The sequence below is a fragment of the Lathamus discolor genome, chromosome 1, assembly GCF_037157495.1.
Source record: "Lathamus discolor isolate bLatDis1 chromosome 1, bLatDis1.hap1, whole genome shotgun sequence".
Lineage (NCBI taxonomy): Eukaryota > Metazoa > Chordata > Aves > Psittaciformes > Psittacidae > Lathamus > Lathamus discolor.
The window spans coordinates 136124552-136144152 of NC_088884.1; the positions used below are offsets into that span (position 1 = coordinate 136124552).

The 19601-nt window shown below is 37.4% G+C and overlaps 1 protein-coding gene across 4 annotated transcripts in view; it reads right to left on the bottom strand.

Annotated features, from left to right (window-relative positions):
- The window catches only part of EXOC1 (exocyst complex component 1), a 31408-nt gene extending 11807 nt beyond the window's left edge, over positions 1-19601 (bottom strand). For 2 of the 4 annotated variants that reach the window (XM_065697026.1, XM_065697017.1), the window contains exons 1-11: positions 19305-19601; positions 14684-14817; positions 13709-13839; positions 9875-10034; positions 8043-8230; positions 6871-7098; positions 6501-6633; positions 6199-6308; positions 5624-5677; positions 2171-2320; positions 693-798 (exon numbers count right to left, since the gene is read on the bottom strand). In XM_065697026.1, coding sequence (XP_065553098.1) covers positions 693-798; positions 2171-2320; positions 5624-5677; positions 6199-6308; positions 6501-6633; positions 6871-7098; positions 8043-8230; positions 9875-10034; positions 13709-13839; positions 14684-14807 — 1384 coding nt within the window. In that variant the 5' untranslated portion in view covers positions 14808-14817; positions 19305-19601. The remainder of the gene's footprint in view (positions 1-692; positions 799-2170; positions 2321-5623; positions 5678-6198; positions 6309-6500; positions 6634-6870; positions 7099-8042; positions 8231-9874; positions 10035-13708; positions 13840-14683; positions 14818-19304) is intronic. The other 2 variants (XM_065697046.1, XM_065697037.1) reach the window with 1 other exon arrangement.

Sequence of the window (19601 nt, forward strand, 5' to 3'; positions counted from 1 at the left end):
AGTTTAAAATACAGAATAGCCAATATATAAATGCACTATTGCTTTCTAAGTATTTATTTTTTTTAATGCTTCATTACCATTCTTACACTAGACTATTTAATCCTACATACCTATAGGAATCCTACATACATATAGGAATACATACTCCCTTAAACAGAAAGACCTGCAAGTTAATGAAGTGTGATTTCTGGTCTCAGACTATAGGTAATTCCCACTGAAAATACAATGGGATTGACAGGTTTCCTTAGGCAGAATTAGTATTTAAACTAGCTTCTTCAAAATCCATTCAAAACTTATTAAAAGCAAAAATGACAGCAGAAACAACACACACATGTGCTGCTCAACCTTGCTGGAACTACAAAAGTTGATTTGTCAAATCTGTTCTACTAATAAAGGGAGATAGTTCAAGTAATAAAATATGGCTGGTAGCTTGTTAAAAAGTGAGTGTAGACTTGAAAATCTGACAAATATCATATTTTATCCTCCTGCCTTGACCAGTGTCACAGATTTCAGTTGTGCTACTTCAGCCTTGTGGAAGTCAGAAGTTTACCAATCGTATTTTTCATCCAACTTCTTTTACCTTACCAAAAGTAAACAATTTTACACCACTATAAAATTGGCTCTAGGTACTGTAGTGAGTATTTCATTAGCAAATAATAAGATTCAAACATACGTGCCCCCTGGAAGCTTACCAAACTTTTTTCCTTCTCTGGTTGTGCCTGTCATCTTGATCTTGGCAACTTCAAAGAAATCCTTTATTTCCCTTTCATACAGTCGTGATAAATAATCCATATAATTCTTAAGAGAAAAATGTAAACCAGTTAACAGGTATACGTATTGACTTTGTTATCTTACAGTTAAATAGTTCTTAGAAACCAGCAAGTATATAAGTTCTACTAAAAACAAAGTAGCATACACAAAAATATATTCATGATATTTAAGCAGGTTATATTCATTCTCCTAGTGAGTTCGCTGAAGAACAGAAAGTACTACTTCTCCTCCACAAGCAAAGATAAGCAATGTGGTACATGCAAGTAGGATTACTAGTAGCAGAGCATCATAGAGTTCAAGGATAGAACAGGCAGAATTCAGCACCATTCTCTGCAGCCTCTTTACCCAGACTCTTACAATGGTCAGAAAAGGCAAACAGGATGCCAGTCCTACACATCTTCCTGAGTACATGACTCTTTATTACTGTTCTCAGAAAGAAAACAAAAGAGCAGAAAACTTTGGGAGGCACAAGCTCCGTGTGCCTAGAGGATTCAGTTATCTCAAAATAATTTGTTTGCAACACTGCCAAAAATAAGCTCAAATTTTAAAAGGGCAACTAACTAAGTTTGAAAATTATCTGGTTTGTTTAGATTTTTAGATCACCCAAGAATATTTTTCCTGTGTTCTTCAAACTTTTGTTACTTAGCACACATAATTCATAAATATTTAATTCCCTTAATTTTTTATTATAAAGGTAACAAAGACATCGGTCATTCATTGATTATTTGCCTTACACTGAAGGCAGATGAACAACTACTTCAAAGCCATTTTAAGAGTTTAATTTAAATCTTCTCTGGCTGCATTTTAAGAATGACAGTACTTTAATAAAAAAAGATTACTTGGTCTGTAAGGACTAACTTTCCCTTGGCTTCTATCTAAACATTTTCTACACTTCTGTAGTAATTTTTTCACTCCATGTCCATTTTGAACAGGACAGTTAAAAGTTACATATATATGTACACACAGAAAGCCAAAGTGTTTCTATTTCATCTATTTACAAAAGACCTCTGAAGCTTTTGATATTTCCAAGTGAAATGAAGGTCTGTTGAAACAAATATGTTACACAGGCAATAAGCACATCAAGATGAAATAGCTTAACTGCTTTTCTTACTAGACGGTAAAATGGCAGATCTGTTTTACATTAATATTTATATCTTATGAGACTTCAGAACAGAGACACAGAAACTTGAAGGAAAAAAAATACAGGATGCAACACATGCAAAAAAAAAAAAAAAGTGAAGTTTCCTGTTCCAAAGAGGATGAAGAAAAGAAGAGCACTGAATTAAATTTAGTATAAGGGAATATTAAAGGATACACACATACGCACAGGCAATTCTTTTGACTCTCAAAAAAAGGATATTACGTACATTCTCTAGCATCATTTGAGCACTTCACATACCTTTGTTAGCCCTTCGTATTTTCCATAATCTGTGTTCTTAAGCCACTCCATCAGTTTAGCATATCGAAGTAAATCTCTGTGAAATGGGTGGTGATTGGGTAGTGTCAATTCAACAGAGTGCTGGGCAAGAGTAGAACTCTGATCATGACCCTTGATAAAAGAGAGTATTAAAATAAGTCTGGAAGCACTATACAGATCTACTAGAAGTTTCCTGAAAAACTTAATATGAAGACAGCATCTCAGTCAAACTGAAAAGCATCAAGATAACTTGCACAGAAACAAAGTCTAGAGATGCAGACTGGAATGAGACCTAACACAATATGAAATCTGAGATATTACAGCTGTTGTAGGTACTGCATCTCAGTAAGCTTGTTCATTGTAAAGCTCTTTTTGTTTACCACTTTGCACTAAATGCAAAGTACACCTGAGTGAATGTATAATGACAAGTGTTCAGTTGTTTCTGAAAAATTCTAAGAGATTATGATGTTATTTTTCTAAGGAAAAAAAATCTTAAAGATGTTCTCATACAACATAAGACATTTCAAGTCTCAGGTAATCAACACATGGGCTAGGTGCTAATGATAAGCTTTATGCTACACCTCTGAAAGTCTGCCCCAAGTCAATCTACTTTAGCCCACTTTGGCCAAGCCTTGGTCAAGTCTTAAAAACATCAGTTCACACACATTCTCTCTCCCTCCCCACAAATGTAGGTACACACACACTATCAGTGAACATTTACTAAACAGTTTACAACATGCAGCATAAACCAAGCCATTTAACAGCAAGCTACTAATTTCACGCTCCTCATGTTTTCTGGCTTCTGAAAAAACACACTATCCTGTAAGTGAAGATCACATAATATTGGTTGAACACCACATAATTTAGCTTTTTTAAGCTTTTACTTGCTTGAAATCACAAGTTTCCTGGACAATTCCAGAAGCAAGCAAGGTAACACCACAGCTCAGCCACATAGCAGAACACACAACCATCATCCCTGGGTTAGCGAAGGGGAGGAAGTGACTTATTTCAAAATGGATTTAATATTTTCTGTAAAGCCTTTTTTTACTGGGCTTGTAATAAATACAGCAACAGAACTCCATCTTAAGCATAGTTTGTGCTGTGGCAGCACAGTAAGATTATCCTAAATAAGTTTCTAATTCCTGTAGTATAACATGCAGGTGGTTTATACAGGTCAGGACAGAGGAAGCATTCCTGGGCAGTTCCTTCTTGGATATGACAAGCTGGCAGAATATAAGCTACACAGTTTAAAAACTGCCTTTCCATGCCTAAGTTGTAACAGAAGCCAGTTTGCATAGCAGAGTCATAATTAAAGCAACGCTGGCTTACCCTTCCCTATTGTATTAGGTGCTAATCAGTCTTTGATTAAGAAAGCCCTAAAAACATCCAAAATACATTCAGATTATATATATATATGAGACAAGTCTTGATATTATTTGTGAAAGACTAACATGCAAACATGCTTCTGTGCAAACATGCCAGCTTCTGAATAAAGCTTTGAATTCTACTTTGTAGAATCACAGAATGGTTTGGGTTGGAAGGGACCTTAAAGATTATCTAGTGCTTGCACTCTTCATAAAGCTAGATGACAAACCCCTTCTAAAGGTAAGTATTGGAAGGGACCTTAAAGATTATCTAGTGCTTGCACTCTTCATAAAGCTAGATGACAAACCCCTTCTAAAGGTAAGTATCTCTTTCCAAGCCAGCTTTTCCACAGGACTAACCATTCTGGTTACCCTAAATTATGTCCTGTTCAAGTCTGCTCCAAAACACTATGGAGCTTCAAGCTGTTCCTTCTCCATCTAATTAGCCAGCTTCCTCTCACTACACATACAGTTATAAGATCTGTTACTAAATGATACTGCAAGTTTGTTATTAAAGGATTTCATAGTTTCAAAGCTTCAGGCTATTTTGCATTTCAAAGATGGAAAGCCCAGAGTTGCCTTTGAATTCAAGGCTGAACCTGGTTGTTAAGAAACAAACAAAACCAACACAATAAACAACCAACCGACCATAACAAATTGTTACAGACACACAGTAAGGTTAATCAAATACTATTAGGACGCCATAAAGACAAGTATGTTAATTGTTAGTAACAGTTACTGCTAACTGTTTTTAACACTGCAGTGAACAGCAATCCAAAGTTGCATTTCTGTTTAAAACCTTTTAAGATTTATTCTCATTTTTATGTAAAGGAGATGAAGCACCTTAGTATCTTACAACAGCATTGAGTTTGTTTGCTTTTAAGAGAAAGAACAATTTCATACTTTCAAGATAATATATTTTGGCCAAAATGTCAATGCAACTTTGGTTTTCCATGTAATGAGTTCCAAATCAGAATAAGTCTTGCTTGTATTAGCAGCTGCTTAGACATCATCATGTTTCTGTTTGCCATTTTAAATTAGAAATCCGAAAAAATAAAGCAGATAAAGATGTGCTTTAATTTAAAGAAATATTCTAAACAAATAATATAACACTTCAGATGTTCAAGTACTCTAGTTAGACTTTTCAGAAACATGGACAAAAATCTGTTGTGCCTCCAACACTTGAATCTGTACCTCAAAATGAAGAACATAGACGTCTTCTACAACAAGCAGAAATGCTTTGCAGAGGCAATGAACTCTTCCTGCTTAACCTTACAGTGAGGTCACATATTTTATCTGCTCTATTTTATCTGATCTGTTAATCAATACCTCACAGCTAACAGCACACCAAAACTTTACAGAGTGAGTTTATATGAAAGACAATGTGAGACCACTGTTAGTACCAGAATTTAAAAATAAATAAATTTTAAAATTGCAAATTGGCAATAGATTCTCTGAAAACTCTCTTGAGAAGTATTTCATCAAATACACATAGTATTACATAGTAATAATCATCATCTTTTACCATTTTTAAAAATAAAACCCTCAGAACAGAACATCAGCAAAGGTATTCTGTTGAACAGCTACTTTCATATGCAAGACAAATATTCATGTGATCTCAAATGCAATTTTCTATACAATTATCCATCGTGGCTCTACTCCATTTTCTGCATACAGACTAATCCATGAAAACTAAAACTTCTAAAACTTTGATTGTGTTAATATATATAAAAATCAAATTATTTTTATTTATAAATATTACAATTTCATGCAATTGCAACATCTGTACAGTTGTTCACATATTACAATTTCCTGAAAATATTCTTCCTCCATACATTTCAGTCTGTCGCTTAGCAATTTCTGGAGATCAGATCAGAGGAACATTAGGTCACAAACAGATAAAGCTTGAGGGCTGATAAAAATAATGGAAGTGAGAAGGGGCATAAGTCTGATGCTCTGCAATCAGAAAGGACAAATTTATTTTTGTAAAGCCAAAGATGCAGCTGCTAGTTAGGTAAGTCAAGCTCATAAAATTAGTTCGAAAAGCTTGTAACAAACCCAATGTACTCACTGGAACTGAAACAGAGTGGGACCTGTTACAGAGTTGAAGAAAGTTCTGAGCAAACTAATTGGAGATAAAGAGATACAGAAATTAAAAAACTGATGCTAAAAAAGACTTTAGGAAACAAGTCTCAGGACAGTGATTTCTGAATATTTCAAGATAATGCTCAAAAATCAAGGTTTCGACATTTTACTTTGTATGTTTGCTGAGGTTTTTCTATAGCCCTTGAAGGTCAGACAGCAAGGACTCCGACATTCTCAGCCTCTGACACCCTTAAAAAAATTCAGTGCTTTTCTTCTCAATTAATAAGCTTTAAAATTAAAAGAAATCCTTATATATCACATGATGTATTTAATTCAGACAGCAAATCCACTAAAAAGAGGTGCCTTTTTTTTTTTTTTAAAGGTAAGAGACTTCTGCAGGCAACTATAGCTTGGCATGCTTAGTAATATCTCTGCCTGAAGTGCTTCTAGCAGTCCATTCATTTACTGAGTATATTATAGAACATGCCCAATTTTAGGTGGATTGTTTTTCTTCTCAGGAAAAGCTGGTGACTGAAAATATTAAATAGTAAGGAGCAATACCTGCTGGACAAATACGCTGTTCAAATGACTGGCAAGTCTCCGTGCAAATTGCTCACGCAAGTCACTAAACCGCTGCTGTTGCTGTTTCACTGCGTGAAGCATATCATGTCCTAAAAACAAAAAAGAACTTCACAGAGTACAAAATACAGAGAAATACATTGTATATGTGAGCCAAAAGGACCAGAGGTCACTGTTCTCTCAATCTACAGAAACAAAACCTGAAACCAGTTGCACAGGCACATATAATAAAGGCACTACCATAGTACGTTTTTAATATTAGTCTAGTCTAACAAAAACATTACCTGGACGAAGAGCTACATTCATACACTGTAGAAGAGCATCTGCTGCATTAGTGCAGGCCTCAATGCCTCGAGAAGATGTCAGATCTCCCTCCTGAAGGGCCTTTATATGACCTTTAGCCAAATCCATGTGATTCTACAAAATAATAGATAGTACTGTCCATAAGCAGGTTAGCTTGCTATGCTGCTGAACCAAGAATGATAAATGATTCCATCACTATAAAAGCTTACTGAAGTTAGTGCAGTAATAAAACAGAAAAATAAACTTAACATTTTAAATGAACCTCAAATGCAGTTGCTAAAGAGGGCAGTGACCTAGAAGAATTACATACCTCATATGAACAACCACAGTAAATGCAACAAAAATGCTTACCACTAAGAACTCTATCTCTGACAGTAGTTTCACATTATTTGTGTTGCTGAGATGAATCAGGTGGTTGCTTTCTGAAATCTGATCCATTTGCTCTTTTACACTCTGAAGCATTTCTTCATAACTGCTCAACTTTAGCTCAATTTGGTCAACTTCCTTTAGAGCTTCATCCAGCAGCTTCATCAAGATATTCACCTGCTTCTCCGAGGCCATAATTGACTGGATATTTGCCTGTACAGAAAATTAAGCCACAACATTTTAAGAGACATTTTTATATCTCAAATGCATTCCGAGATCTCCTTCTGTCTCTATTACTTTCAAATACTCTCCAAAACTCTCAATGAGACAAAACAATGTAAGCTTGTAGTACCTCTCAGTGTTACTAAACATAGCTGTTCCTTAGTCTATGACACTTTTTTATTCCATTAAGATATAAACCCCAAAATCTACTCAGTTCTTAGAACTGAAGTATCTATCTACACAAAAATAAAAACCAAACAGTAATCCCTAATACACTGGAACATTTTTTTGTTCTAGAAAAGCACCTTAGGTGACAAGGTCATATTTTCTGTTGCAAGATGACCTATCTCTCTGACAACAGCCATTTTCAAAATACCAAAGAAACATGCAACTTAACAATTTGAGGAGATTGTTAACTGTTCCCTCAAGACTGTATGCCCTGCATCTCCTTAAGGTTTCCAACTCACCTCTAGAATGTTGGGTTGTTTAAAAAGCAAAGTAGCAAACAATATGGTACTGTTACAAACAGCTGAATATGACAATGTCATTACACTTTTTAGTGTTTCCTAATTACACTGAGAGTAGTATTTTAGGCGTAAGAGATCACATCCATTGATATGAACATCTGCTCTCTCCCTTCCTGCACCCCGCCTTTCAAGAAAGGTAATTCAAGAGGCATTTCAAAATGCCCCCCTTTTTTTCTCAACTCTTCATTTGAAAGCCTGTGACTCACCCCAGAAGGTTTGGAAGGTAAAGAGCAAAGCTGAAGATCTTTAACATCTGATAATAGACAGAATGTAGCCCTGCTTAGGAGCAGATATACATTTAAGTATGTGACAGCAGGTGTTAGCTACCTTTTCAAAGAAAGCTACACAGTCAGTATCAATGAAGCAGTTCAACATGCTACCACACTGAATGACAGAAAAAATGTTTACCCCATCTAGCACTTGTAGCTCTCTTGATAACTTCTCTGCAAAGGCTTCAGCATTAGAAATAGCATATTCACAGCCTTCCATCATTATTTCAATATCCTGTTCCTCTCTGGCATTTAACTCCTGGTATTCATCCACAGCTTCTTCATCACCTCCTGCTACACTTTGATTCTCTCCACTTGGAACAGATTCTTACGTAGAGAACGGAAATAAAACACATTATCAAGGGCAGAAAGTCACAAGCATTTTAAGAGGTAAGTAAACACTTAAGTATGTTCAACTGCCTTTAAGTAAATGAATCCATTAAACAACTTTCCTAACAAGCAGCTGCCACCCTTGTACACTTTTTTCAAGTCTCAGTCTTCCACAGGCTTCATTAGTATTCCCAGAACTGGTTCCCAACAGTGGTGTTTTCTAAATTATGCAACACAGGCTAAATGCAAATGGCCACCTTCCTTTATTGCACACGCAAAGAGAAATTTCATCTCAGGTTATTCACATCTCATGCTGGTAATCAACATCAGAATATATAACAGTGTTAGCTTGTTAGCAAATCAGTAGAAGTTAGATTCTTTTTTGGTAGATAGAGCACAGGAAAATGTACTAAAGTTAATGAAGAAATGTATCATTGAATAATAATATCTTAATGCTCAAGGTAAGTCTCACAGGAGGAAGATCAGTACTGAAGTGAAAATTAATAACAATGTTGTCATAAACTGTGATTTCTCACAGCAGTGCTTACTTTATTCAACAAGCCATTTAAAGGCTGACAAACATTTACAGAACATTAATGCAGTCCAGCCAGAAAGTTATCTAGGAAATTTGAAACACTTCTTTTATCTCTAACAATTTGATAAGCTATACAAAGCACTGGGGGGGGGGGGGGGGGAAGAAGCCATTTTATTTAAGAAAAATTGCTTACAAAGCAAAATAAAGGAAAAAGGTGTTACGCACCTTCTGCAACTTTAGGCAGTTCTGAAGAATTAAAAGGTATGGAAAAGCAGAGGAAAGGAAGCAGAGAATGTTAGCTAGACAAAGCATGAACAGTGGGTATATTTTTAAGTGGCAGTTAAGTTTGACTACTTTAATATTGCACAAACTTGAAAAGTTAGAGGTTGGTTAAAAACAAATTTCAGTTAACACCAAGATACAGGAATGCTCCCTGTTCTACAGTTCGAATTCAAGTTCTTCCACACTAGCATATCTAGTATTTAATATCAACAGTTTAACTGCTTCGGACAGACTCAGCGTAAGATATGCTTACTCACTGGGCTTTACTAAAAAAATTTAACTACTAAAAGATAATGTAACTGCAAAAGGACTTAATACAGCATGAGCAAACAAGATACAAAGCCTTCTCAGCAAATCTGTCACATAAACTGTAATAGGGTCTAGCAGAATTTAACATAGGCTTCACAGTTTATAAACTAGAAATCTCATATAAACCCTCATAGCTTTAGCATGGTACTTCATGGTAAGAAGTGTCACTTTTTAAAGTGCTTTTCTAATTCAGGAGAAAATAGGGACAATAGCAGATTTGTTACACATTGAGACCCACCAGTTCTTGCAGGTAGATTTTATATTGTTCAAGAAACAGAATAGCCTAGAAATACAATAAGCTTATCAATATTTAGAACTTCATTAATGGAGTATTTTGTCTCAGTCCTCTAACAGAAAATCCGTTACCTAGTCACCTTGTTTATCTAAAGACTTTGAAAATATACAAAATTAAAACGGAATAGCAAAAACCTCAGGATTAGGATTTTTTTTTAACTGTATCTGCTTCAATAATTATTAAACTTTATTAAACTTAACATACAGTTGTAGACATTTACCTTCCAAAAGCTGTGAACTAACATTAGTAAAGTCAATTTTCTTTCTAAGATATCTCTGATTGAGTTTCCAGATACATGAAATGAAGGTGTTCTTTTCCACTGTGCTGCTGGCAACCCATTTGTACACTTTGTCAAAATGCAAGTCAAATTCAGGACTCTCCTGCAAAAGATGAGATATGTTACAGGACCAACAGTCAAATGATTCTGAGCAGCAGAGGTTGCTGACATATTTAACTACTGAGATGACAGGATAAAAATGAAATTACACAGATGCCAACCTAATACACCAGCTCTAGCAACCTGATGCACCTTAATGAAGATGATAAAACACTAAAAGTAAAAAACAACAGAATCCATGCTATGAAGACAATGTTCTGTCAAGCCAGATAAGGCAAAAATAACACATAATACAGTGAACTGTAAATTTCAACAAACATTTGAGAGTACTGTCTGCCCTGAAACACTGTCCTCAGAATGACTAATGCCTTGAGTTAGCCTTCTGAAACCGAAAATGGAAACTGGAATTACTGACAACATATACAACACAATTGAAGGAGACTTGAGGGGAATAAGCAAGAGAAAAAACATAGAAGCACCTGATGTATTTTTAGATATGATATTATTTGATAGCACTGAACAGGATAGAAAAGACCATTTGGTATTTTAACGGTAAAAATCTACTACAAAAGTATTTTCTGCTAGATTTATTGCCTAATGAGAACATTTGAATAAAATACTTTCTACAGCCGCTTGTGAACTCAGTATGGACTGTAACTGGTAACTGTTTTAAAGATCACACTGCAAGCATTTCAGGTTGGGCCTCTTTCTGATGAAAAATATTATTACCCCAGATACATGTCAAATTCTTATTTACAGAGTTTGCAAAAAGTGCCGTGCCTATTATTTATTTCTTACACAGTCACTACTATTAGTAGAGGCAGGCTGCACATGAAACTGCACATGATGAGAAATATTCTATGGTTCTGTATTTCCTGTGCAACACAATAGAAGCAGTTCTGGTTAGTTCTTTTCCCCGTAGCTTATATTGATAAACATAATCACAGCTGAACCCAGAACACGTCCATTTCTAAACAAACAGTATCATTACATAACATTTGAGTTGTCTCACAACTAGTACAAGAAAGGCCTGTGTCAAGAGTTGCACAGCATCACCTTTGGAAACGAAAATATGATGCACCTATCAACTTTAATTCTGACTTTTTTTTTAGTATGAGAGAGTTTGTCATTCAACATTTGATTTTTGAAAGCAAATTTCAAAGTTACTCATTAGAATGGTATATATATTACAGCATATTTCTGCAAACAGTTACTGAATTCTGCCTTGTAAGGAAAAGCCCTGAAAGACAGTATAATTTTAAATGGAACCTGTGGGAACTGCAAGCTGTCCTGTTTCTGCAATGTGGATAATTAAAGAAGAATAATTGCTGATGGTGCACCTGGGTCTGGAGCAAGCTAGGGAGTGTTTGGGTTCAAAGTCAGGCTGAGAAACAGCCTGGGGAGTGATTGCTTATAGAATGGAATTTAGAGTGACTGAAAACAGGCCCTGTGATTGATATGGTTTCTGTTTGGCTTCATAGCTCAGACCCATATCTGTATGCTACATATTACTATGCTGTACCAAATAAAGAACTGAACTAGAACTAGTTGTGAAAGCTCTGTGCATGTGTGTATGTGTTTAGCCTCTTTCTTAACAGCGCTGCAAATGGTGCCCCATGTGTGATAACTAGACTGCTTGACACCGCAGTGCCTGCACAATCCAATGGGGAATTTCTGGTACCGACATTCACCTGTTAAAGATCAGTAATATCCACTGAACATGGAATTACGTGATTGCGTTAGAAAAATGGGACAAGTAGAATCAGCTGACAGAAATCATATTTGAAAGTTTTACAACAGATTTTAAAATCCTCTGGATATCGTTTGTCTGACAGACAAGTGATTAATCTTTTGTTATGGGTCAAAACAAATTGCAACTGTTTTCCAGCAACAGGATCCTTTCATTCTCAGATACGGAAGAGAGTTGGAGAACATTTACAGACTCAAAATCGCCTTAGTATGAAGGTTCCTGTTGATTTAATAGTGACATGGCATTTTGTCTATTCTGCGTTATCTAATTTACAACCTGCTGAGGATATAATTCGGAAACATGATAAAACAAATGATCAAAATACTGACAATTTGGAAGAGCAAGGACAGAAGGATGAAAATATCCCTGCTCAAACTTTCATGGTTAACAGAAAACCCATTTTTGGCTGACCAGTGGCCTTTAAAAGGGGAAGAATTGGAGCAACCACATTTATTGGTTGAAGAACAACTGAAAGCAGAACATATTGTTGCATCTACTAGTCCCTGGAACACACCCATTTTTGTAATTCCAAAGAAATCAAGGATATGGCAACTTTTGCAACATCTGTGTGCAATCAATAATGTAATGCGACCCATGGGGGCTTTACAACCAGGTTTGCCTAATCCTACTATGATTCCAGCTGAATGGTTTCTTTGCATTATTGATTTGAAGGATTGTTTTTTTTTACAGTTCTCTTGCATCCTGCAGATTGTGATCATTTTGCTTTTTGTGTGCCTTCAGTTCCCAAGACTCCCAGTACATCTGGCCAACCCATTGGTAAGATCTTGTCTTTGGAGCCTGGACAGCACCGCTTTGCTTTGCTTTTTGTCCATGTCATCTGGAGACTTGTTAAGAATCAAAGCCAAAGTGCTCACCGCCTTCATTGTGCAAAACAAAAAAGAGGGAGATGTGGGAACTGCAAGCCATCCTGTTCCAGCTATGTAGATGAAGAACTGTTGATAGTGCATCTGGGTCTGGGGCAAGCCAGGGAGTGTTTGGGTGCAAGGTCAGGCTGGGAAACAGCCTAGGGAGTGACTGTCTATAGAATGGAATTTAGAGTGACTGAAAACAGTCACTGTGATTGATGTGGCTTCTGTTTGGCTTCATAGCTCAGACCTGTATCTGTATGCTACGTGTTACTATGCTGTATCAAATAAAGAACTGAACTAGAACTAGTTGTGAAAGTTCTGTGCATGCGTGTGTGTGTGTGTTTAGCCTCTTTCTTTACAGACGGTGCAGGAACCTTAACCTGAAAGAAGCAATTCTTCAACATGGTATTTAGAAACACCAAGGAAAATCTAGAATCTAGCCAACAAATATATGGATAAATAACAAGGTATATTTAACCTACACTTGGGGAGGGGGAAATCAAAGAATTTCCAACTTCATAGTTTTCTGCACTATTCTTCCAAATCACCAGCTAGAAGAACATAAAACCAGACACAACAGGATGGAGAATTTTCACCTCCACCTGTTTGTACATCTTAGAACACCACCTCAGGACTGTACACCTTCCAACAAATAGCCAATGTCAAGATTTAGAAAAAAGATTATAAAAGCTCACCTTCAAGCTTAAATGCTGCTCATTAAGAACGGTTTAAATGTCCTAGCAAAAAATGTTACCTGTAGCTGAATGTCATTAGTAAGATGGCCATATATTTTTTTTAAGACTTGAAAAAGTACTGGTCCTTAGCACAAGCACTCTACAGTGACTGAGGGATCACTACAATAAACAGGGCAGATATTCAACATATTGCTATTCAAGCATATCTAGACTACTCTTACTCAGTTTACCAGGGTTATATTCTTGGAAAAGCACAAGCAGCACAGGAATGTATCACACTAAGTCCTAATTAACATGTTATCAATCTAACCTTTACAGCAGTCAGAATCAAGGAAGTTAACTCTAACTTGGAACCAAAAGGATGTTCTGAGCAGAACACTAAACCAAAAATAGTTACACATACTTTAACAGCATCTTTGGCATCAACAACAGCAAGATCTCGAAGTGCCCATGCAGTCTGTCTTTTGTAGAAATCTCCCTTGTCAGATTTTTTCACTTTTACCACATTCACTTGCACTGGTCGTTCCGTCGTCACTGTTAAATGAAGTAGAAGAGTAATTTCAAAATGCATAAGTTATTTCAACATCTATTTCTGCTGTTCTTCAACTTTTGAAATTAGTTATCTGTGGGGAAGTTCTCATAATATTTATTTGATGAAAATAGGCCCTTGGAAACATTTTCATCCCCATATCCACTCAGTTGAAGTCTCAGTCAACCAGATATACATCTCTATACACATGAAGTAATGAACCCAATTTTCAGATGCACCTTTGATACAGCAGACCTCAGACCATGGCCACATAACTGAGAATGCACAGAGGTAACTGGAGGTTATAGTCAGAATAAAAACATTTTCTGGGATTTCTCAGTCAAAAAAAAATATTCTAGCAAGCTGATTTATTGAAAGATTGACCTAAAGCACCTAATCTTTTGAAGAGATGTAACAGAACACACATACACTCAAAAGAGCATTAGAACTCAGTACTGTTACTGTGCCTTTCCAGAGCCCTCTGACTCTAACCAACACTCTGTATTGCATTTTGTTTAGGCTGATCAGCCTAGATACCTAGCAAATTCCCTTTTAAGCACTATATAAATGCTGCTTCAAAAGCCTACTGGTCAGACACAAGCAACTTTGATTCTTTCATTTAAAGTTACAATGAGATCTGAGAAATAAAAGTACAGGGTTTTGTTTCTTTTTTAGTAGAAGCAATAATGGAAGTATAAACTACAACTGATTTTCTCCATTAGCAATGGGAAGCATCTATTTTATATAGGGCAATAATAAATACTGTAAATAAAGCTAAAACAACTGCACTGAATAAAAAAAAAAAGAAAAAGGTGAAGACAAGAAATACAGTATGGTATTACTATGTACCTGTGGCACACAAAAAGCAGTTTCTCTTCTTTTTGCCTGCTTTGCACACATTCACAATGCTCAACAAGCGTTCATCATTGGGAGTGAAAATATCCCTCTGTAAAGCATGCTTGATTGCAGTCATTTTCACTTAACTGAAAGATTTGAAGAAGTCATAATACATTCAGTCACATTTAACAAAATACCCACCACACCACCACCAGTCATTTTCTATAGCAATTACAGTTTTCTGAAATTCAGTTTTACAGGTAACTGAATGCAGACACACATGACTTAGGTAGCAAACCAGCCAACTTTAGGAAGAAGCCCAAGATAAAGCTTAACATCTCACTTCAATTGGACAACTGTAACTTATCAACAGTAGAATGATTCTCCTGTTTAATTTAATAGAGAACAAAAAGCTTCTTAGTAGTAAAAGGGAACGTGAGGCATGAACAAAAAAAAGTGAAATTAGAATCAAAAGACTCTCACTAACTACTGTAATTTTAGAATGGGTATGAAAGCTAGGGATCCAGTAAAGATCTCTAAGACAGGTGAACCAAAAAAACTACACAAAATTTGACAGGATGGAAAGCGTGAAAGTAGTCACTACAGGGATGACCTTGAATGAAACTTAAGCTCCAGAATCCATCAAATACACCTAAACCCTTCAATTACATTTTCAGGAGTCTGATTCAAGGTTACATGTTGGGCAGACCAATTTGAAAATAATGTTCCATTTAAAGGGAGAAAGTCTGTCCCTCTCCTTTGCAGGAAGATTTCCGGAATATATTCTGGATACAGTATATCATAGCAGTCATTCAATTCACCATTCAGATGCCACAATTTCAAGTCTAACAAATTATTGAGTCTTTTGTGTATCACACACACATACTAATTGTCTTCTGGTAGAGGGAAAAACCTGACTGAGGATCCATGTCTCTGCATGCTTCCTCACTCCTTCCTCCCTTGGTACTGGAAGAGAATTTCTAAATTAGAACTTGATCCCATCTTCTGAGAGCACTCTCAAATACCCTGCTCAAAAAGCTTTCTTAAAGCAGAATAAATACATCACATTCTGTTTGGTGGCAAATAGACACCCCCAACCAAGCAAATAAAAACCTCACTGTACTAGAGTTTTCTGAGGTTTCATACCTCTGTAAAGAACATCTGTGGTGGATATCTATTGCCAAATTCATCACTGCCAATTCCTGGAGAATTACTAGAAACTTACTATTAACATATGAGTGACACTCACACACAGTGTTATACTTAACTTTATTCAGCAAGTAGGCAATACTTTTTTATTATTATTATTGACAAAAACATAAGACATTGCAGAGGATCCATGCAATACAATTAAATAATTTTTTTCTTAAGTCAGATTTATCTTCTGGATATTGAAGTTTCTTTCATAAAAGCTTCCTTAAAACAAGAACAATTCCTGGAAGACACACACTATGGGGACAGATACACAACTAAAACAGTAAATTTCTGAGCCTCTAAAAATACAGCGCTGTGTTTCTTTGTTTTGTGTTTTAATGTTTTTCAAAGACCTGTTTCCTTCTTTTTGCCAGCTACTAGATACTATTAAATGTAACAGGCTGTTCTCTTTACCTCAAATGAGTGTCTGTCAATTGTTACAGTAATGCAGAATAAAGAAATGCATCTTTGTAGCTGGCAGAAGTTAAACTTCAGGGTTGTTTAAATCTGAAAAGGCCACCACAGAATTTTGCAAAAATAAGTGCATTACGTCTGACTAGGTTGATGCCTTTTCTTGCATGTATGGACTGGAGCTCAGGAACTGAACACTAATTATGGAGTTTCTTTTTTAGCAAGGGAGTAACAGGATATATAAAAAAGACAAAGAAAGTAATCACGTACACTTAGTAATAAATGCAGATATTTCTTCCTGGAATCAAATGCTGACCTTAAACCTTGTAGTCTAACCAAAATCTCAAAAAAGCAGACTTTTGCTAAAAAACAGTAAACAGACATTACTTCACTCCTGTAGCCTGTAACAGCAAACACAGGAGATTGTACAAGGCCAGCAAGGAATGCCCTTGATGCCTTCTGGTATACTGGCAGACAGTTTAATGTCACTGACGTAGCCACATACTGCATCAGACCATCACACTGCATACATGAGACGCATCTGCCATTAACAGCAAAAGTACTTTCCTAACACCGCCAAAAAAGTTTGCTTTCTAGTTTTTCTCTCATTAGGAATAGAGTTTTCAGGTGATTTCTGGGAGCCCGAGAGGTAGAAAAGGAGGCAGAGAGATTGGAGGTGGTGAGAGGTGGAACTGAAGATGTTCACAGGGCTCCCCCTTCAAGCGATGCATCTCTGTAGTAATAGCAGCAGGAGAAAGTAAAGGGTGAAAAGAAGGAGCTGTAAGAAAAGAAAGCTGTTCAAATTTGTGGGATGCTCTAACAAGTGGCTTGTTTAAAAGACATCCACTGAGGGTCCTGATTTTCTTTGGCAATGCCTTTAAATGAGTATGCAACACACTCAAATGAAAGCATTTGTACTTCTAGCATGTTCATTTATGGTGAAGAATTTGCAGAGGTAAGATAGGACCAACATTAAACTAATCATGCACCAAACAATAATAAAATGCCAAGGAAGTCACAAACTTCTGAAAGAGACATACAAGATGGATTTCGGCATAATCACCTGGCTACCTAGCAAAGTACAGTCTAGTCCCTGCTAGATCCAGGGCAGAGGTAGGGGGGATGAATGACATACACGACACAATACTCAAGCTTGCAGAGATCAATCAAATAAGAAAAGCCAGAACAAAACAAACCAAAAGCAAAACCCTCACCAAACTCAGAAAATTAAGACATTAGTAATATTCACCCAATTCAGAACAGCTCCTCACACTACACAGATTCTACGTAGACTAAAAAAAGAGCAACACTGTGACATCACATTTCGGTGGTTTTATTTAAATACAGAAGTTCCTAATATTTTAGTCTGAACTTGTGCCTTAAAATTCTACAGGGTTAATAACAGGATTAATACACAACACATGGTACACTGCCTGATGCTGAGATGATATGTGGAGTTAAATTTTAGGCTGCATTTTTCTCTTTGGGATGGCTGGGTTGCTCCCTCTGACAAACACACAGCAAAACCAAAAAGGTTCTCTTGGCACTTGAAACTAGTTGCTGACTTTTCTTCTATGTCCCACTATACCTCAGCTCAGGTGGCCACCACCACATCTTTCATTTTAGTGAAGATTAGTAACCCCAGGGTGTTGGGAAAACAAGGCCAACATACCAAGCTGGAATCAGTCCTGTCACGTGCATAGAGCTTGGGGCATCCAAAGAGATGCTGTTTATATGACACTCTTATGGCAACATAACATTCCATAGCTGCTGCCTAACAATTTTCTTCCTCTTTCATCAACTGCTGGGCCCATCTTTTGTTTCCCAAATTGCATCATGTTATCATTCCTGTTACTCTTCAACAGGTGTGTAAGATGAACAGACAGAACACCAACAAGGTGCTGCATTTCAGAAACATACCCTTTGCCTCCTGATTTAGGATTTTACTTTCTGCTCTAAGTCACATTCAGACTGCTGCGACTTGCTAACTCTCCCACTTCACTGCTACACAAACTGCTTAGGTTGTGCAGAATGCACCTTTCCCATAAAACAGAACACATTAAACCTGAGATCAAAGATTTGTCCTGATGTACAGTCCAACTTCTGTTAACAAACTCAACCACCTTCAGAACGTGCCAGGACCAAGCACATCACTGAGTTCCTCATACATGAATCCCGCTGTCCCAAAGAAACACAGAATTAAGCACAAGGAGCTACAGATAAAGCTGCTTCCTGAGAAAAATGCTTCAAGAGAGCTGAGACCACACCAGACTCTAATAAAGTCCCTTTACATATTGCTCCATCTTATTTTCTGTTCTCCAGCATTGTTACTGACAAAGCCTCATCTACATGAAATCTATCAAATGTATCACATCACAGAATGCGGGAATGCTTCAAAACCAAGGATTGTGCAGGACATGCAATCATGTCTCTATCAGGCCTCTCCAAAAGCTAATAAAATTATAAATCATAACATGTCCTTGGCCAACCACTATCAGGAACTCAAAAGTACACAGCTCTGCGTGCACCAGGAGTGCGTGTAGGAGCGTGTGAGAAAGACTATGATTATTGTGCTGACTTGATCTGTTCACGGAACACTGGGGCACAACTGATGACTTTCTGTACCAGAACACTGGAACAATGTGGGCATGATCCTGAGGAGGTAAGACTGCCGAGTACGTGAATATCCTGTATGGCTGGCTGCATAGTCAAGATCCTTGACTGTAACTATAAAAAGAAAAAAGGCATAAACGACTTAGGCAGATCATGCACTGAGTCCGTGTCTTCCAGTCCGCCGCAAAAGACACAGCCTGTCCACGAAATATATGGGAACGATTCTACACAGCAATCTGTTCAGGCTACTTAGTAAGCACTGTTTAGCCTCCCTACGCGTGTAAACGATCAGGAAAACATGCTATTCCTGCACCCTGCCGGGTTACAGCCCGAGAGCACAGCCTGCCTGTAACATCCCCGGGAATCAGTCAGCCAAAAGATTACCCATTTAAGAGGAAAACTCATTAAGAGTTACTTATAGCACCGGCGGCCTCCCACGGGCCCGTCCGACAGCAGCTTCACGGCCTCCGAGTCCCGCAGCAATCGCCCCACAGACAGCCCTCCGCGCAGCCGCGGCGGGAGGCAGCAGCCGCCCCTGCTCCAGGGCGCAGCCGCCGCGAAAGGCGCCCAACCGAGCCCCGCGGCCACAGGCGGGGCGGAGGCTGCCGGGGGCACCCCGCTCTCTCCGCGGGCCAGAGCCGGACGGGAAACACCAGCGGCCCCAGCCGCAAACACCCGGCACCCGAAGCTGCCCGCAACGGCCTCTTCCGCT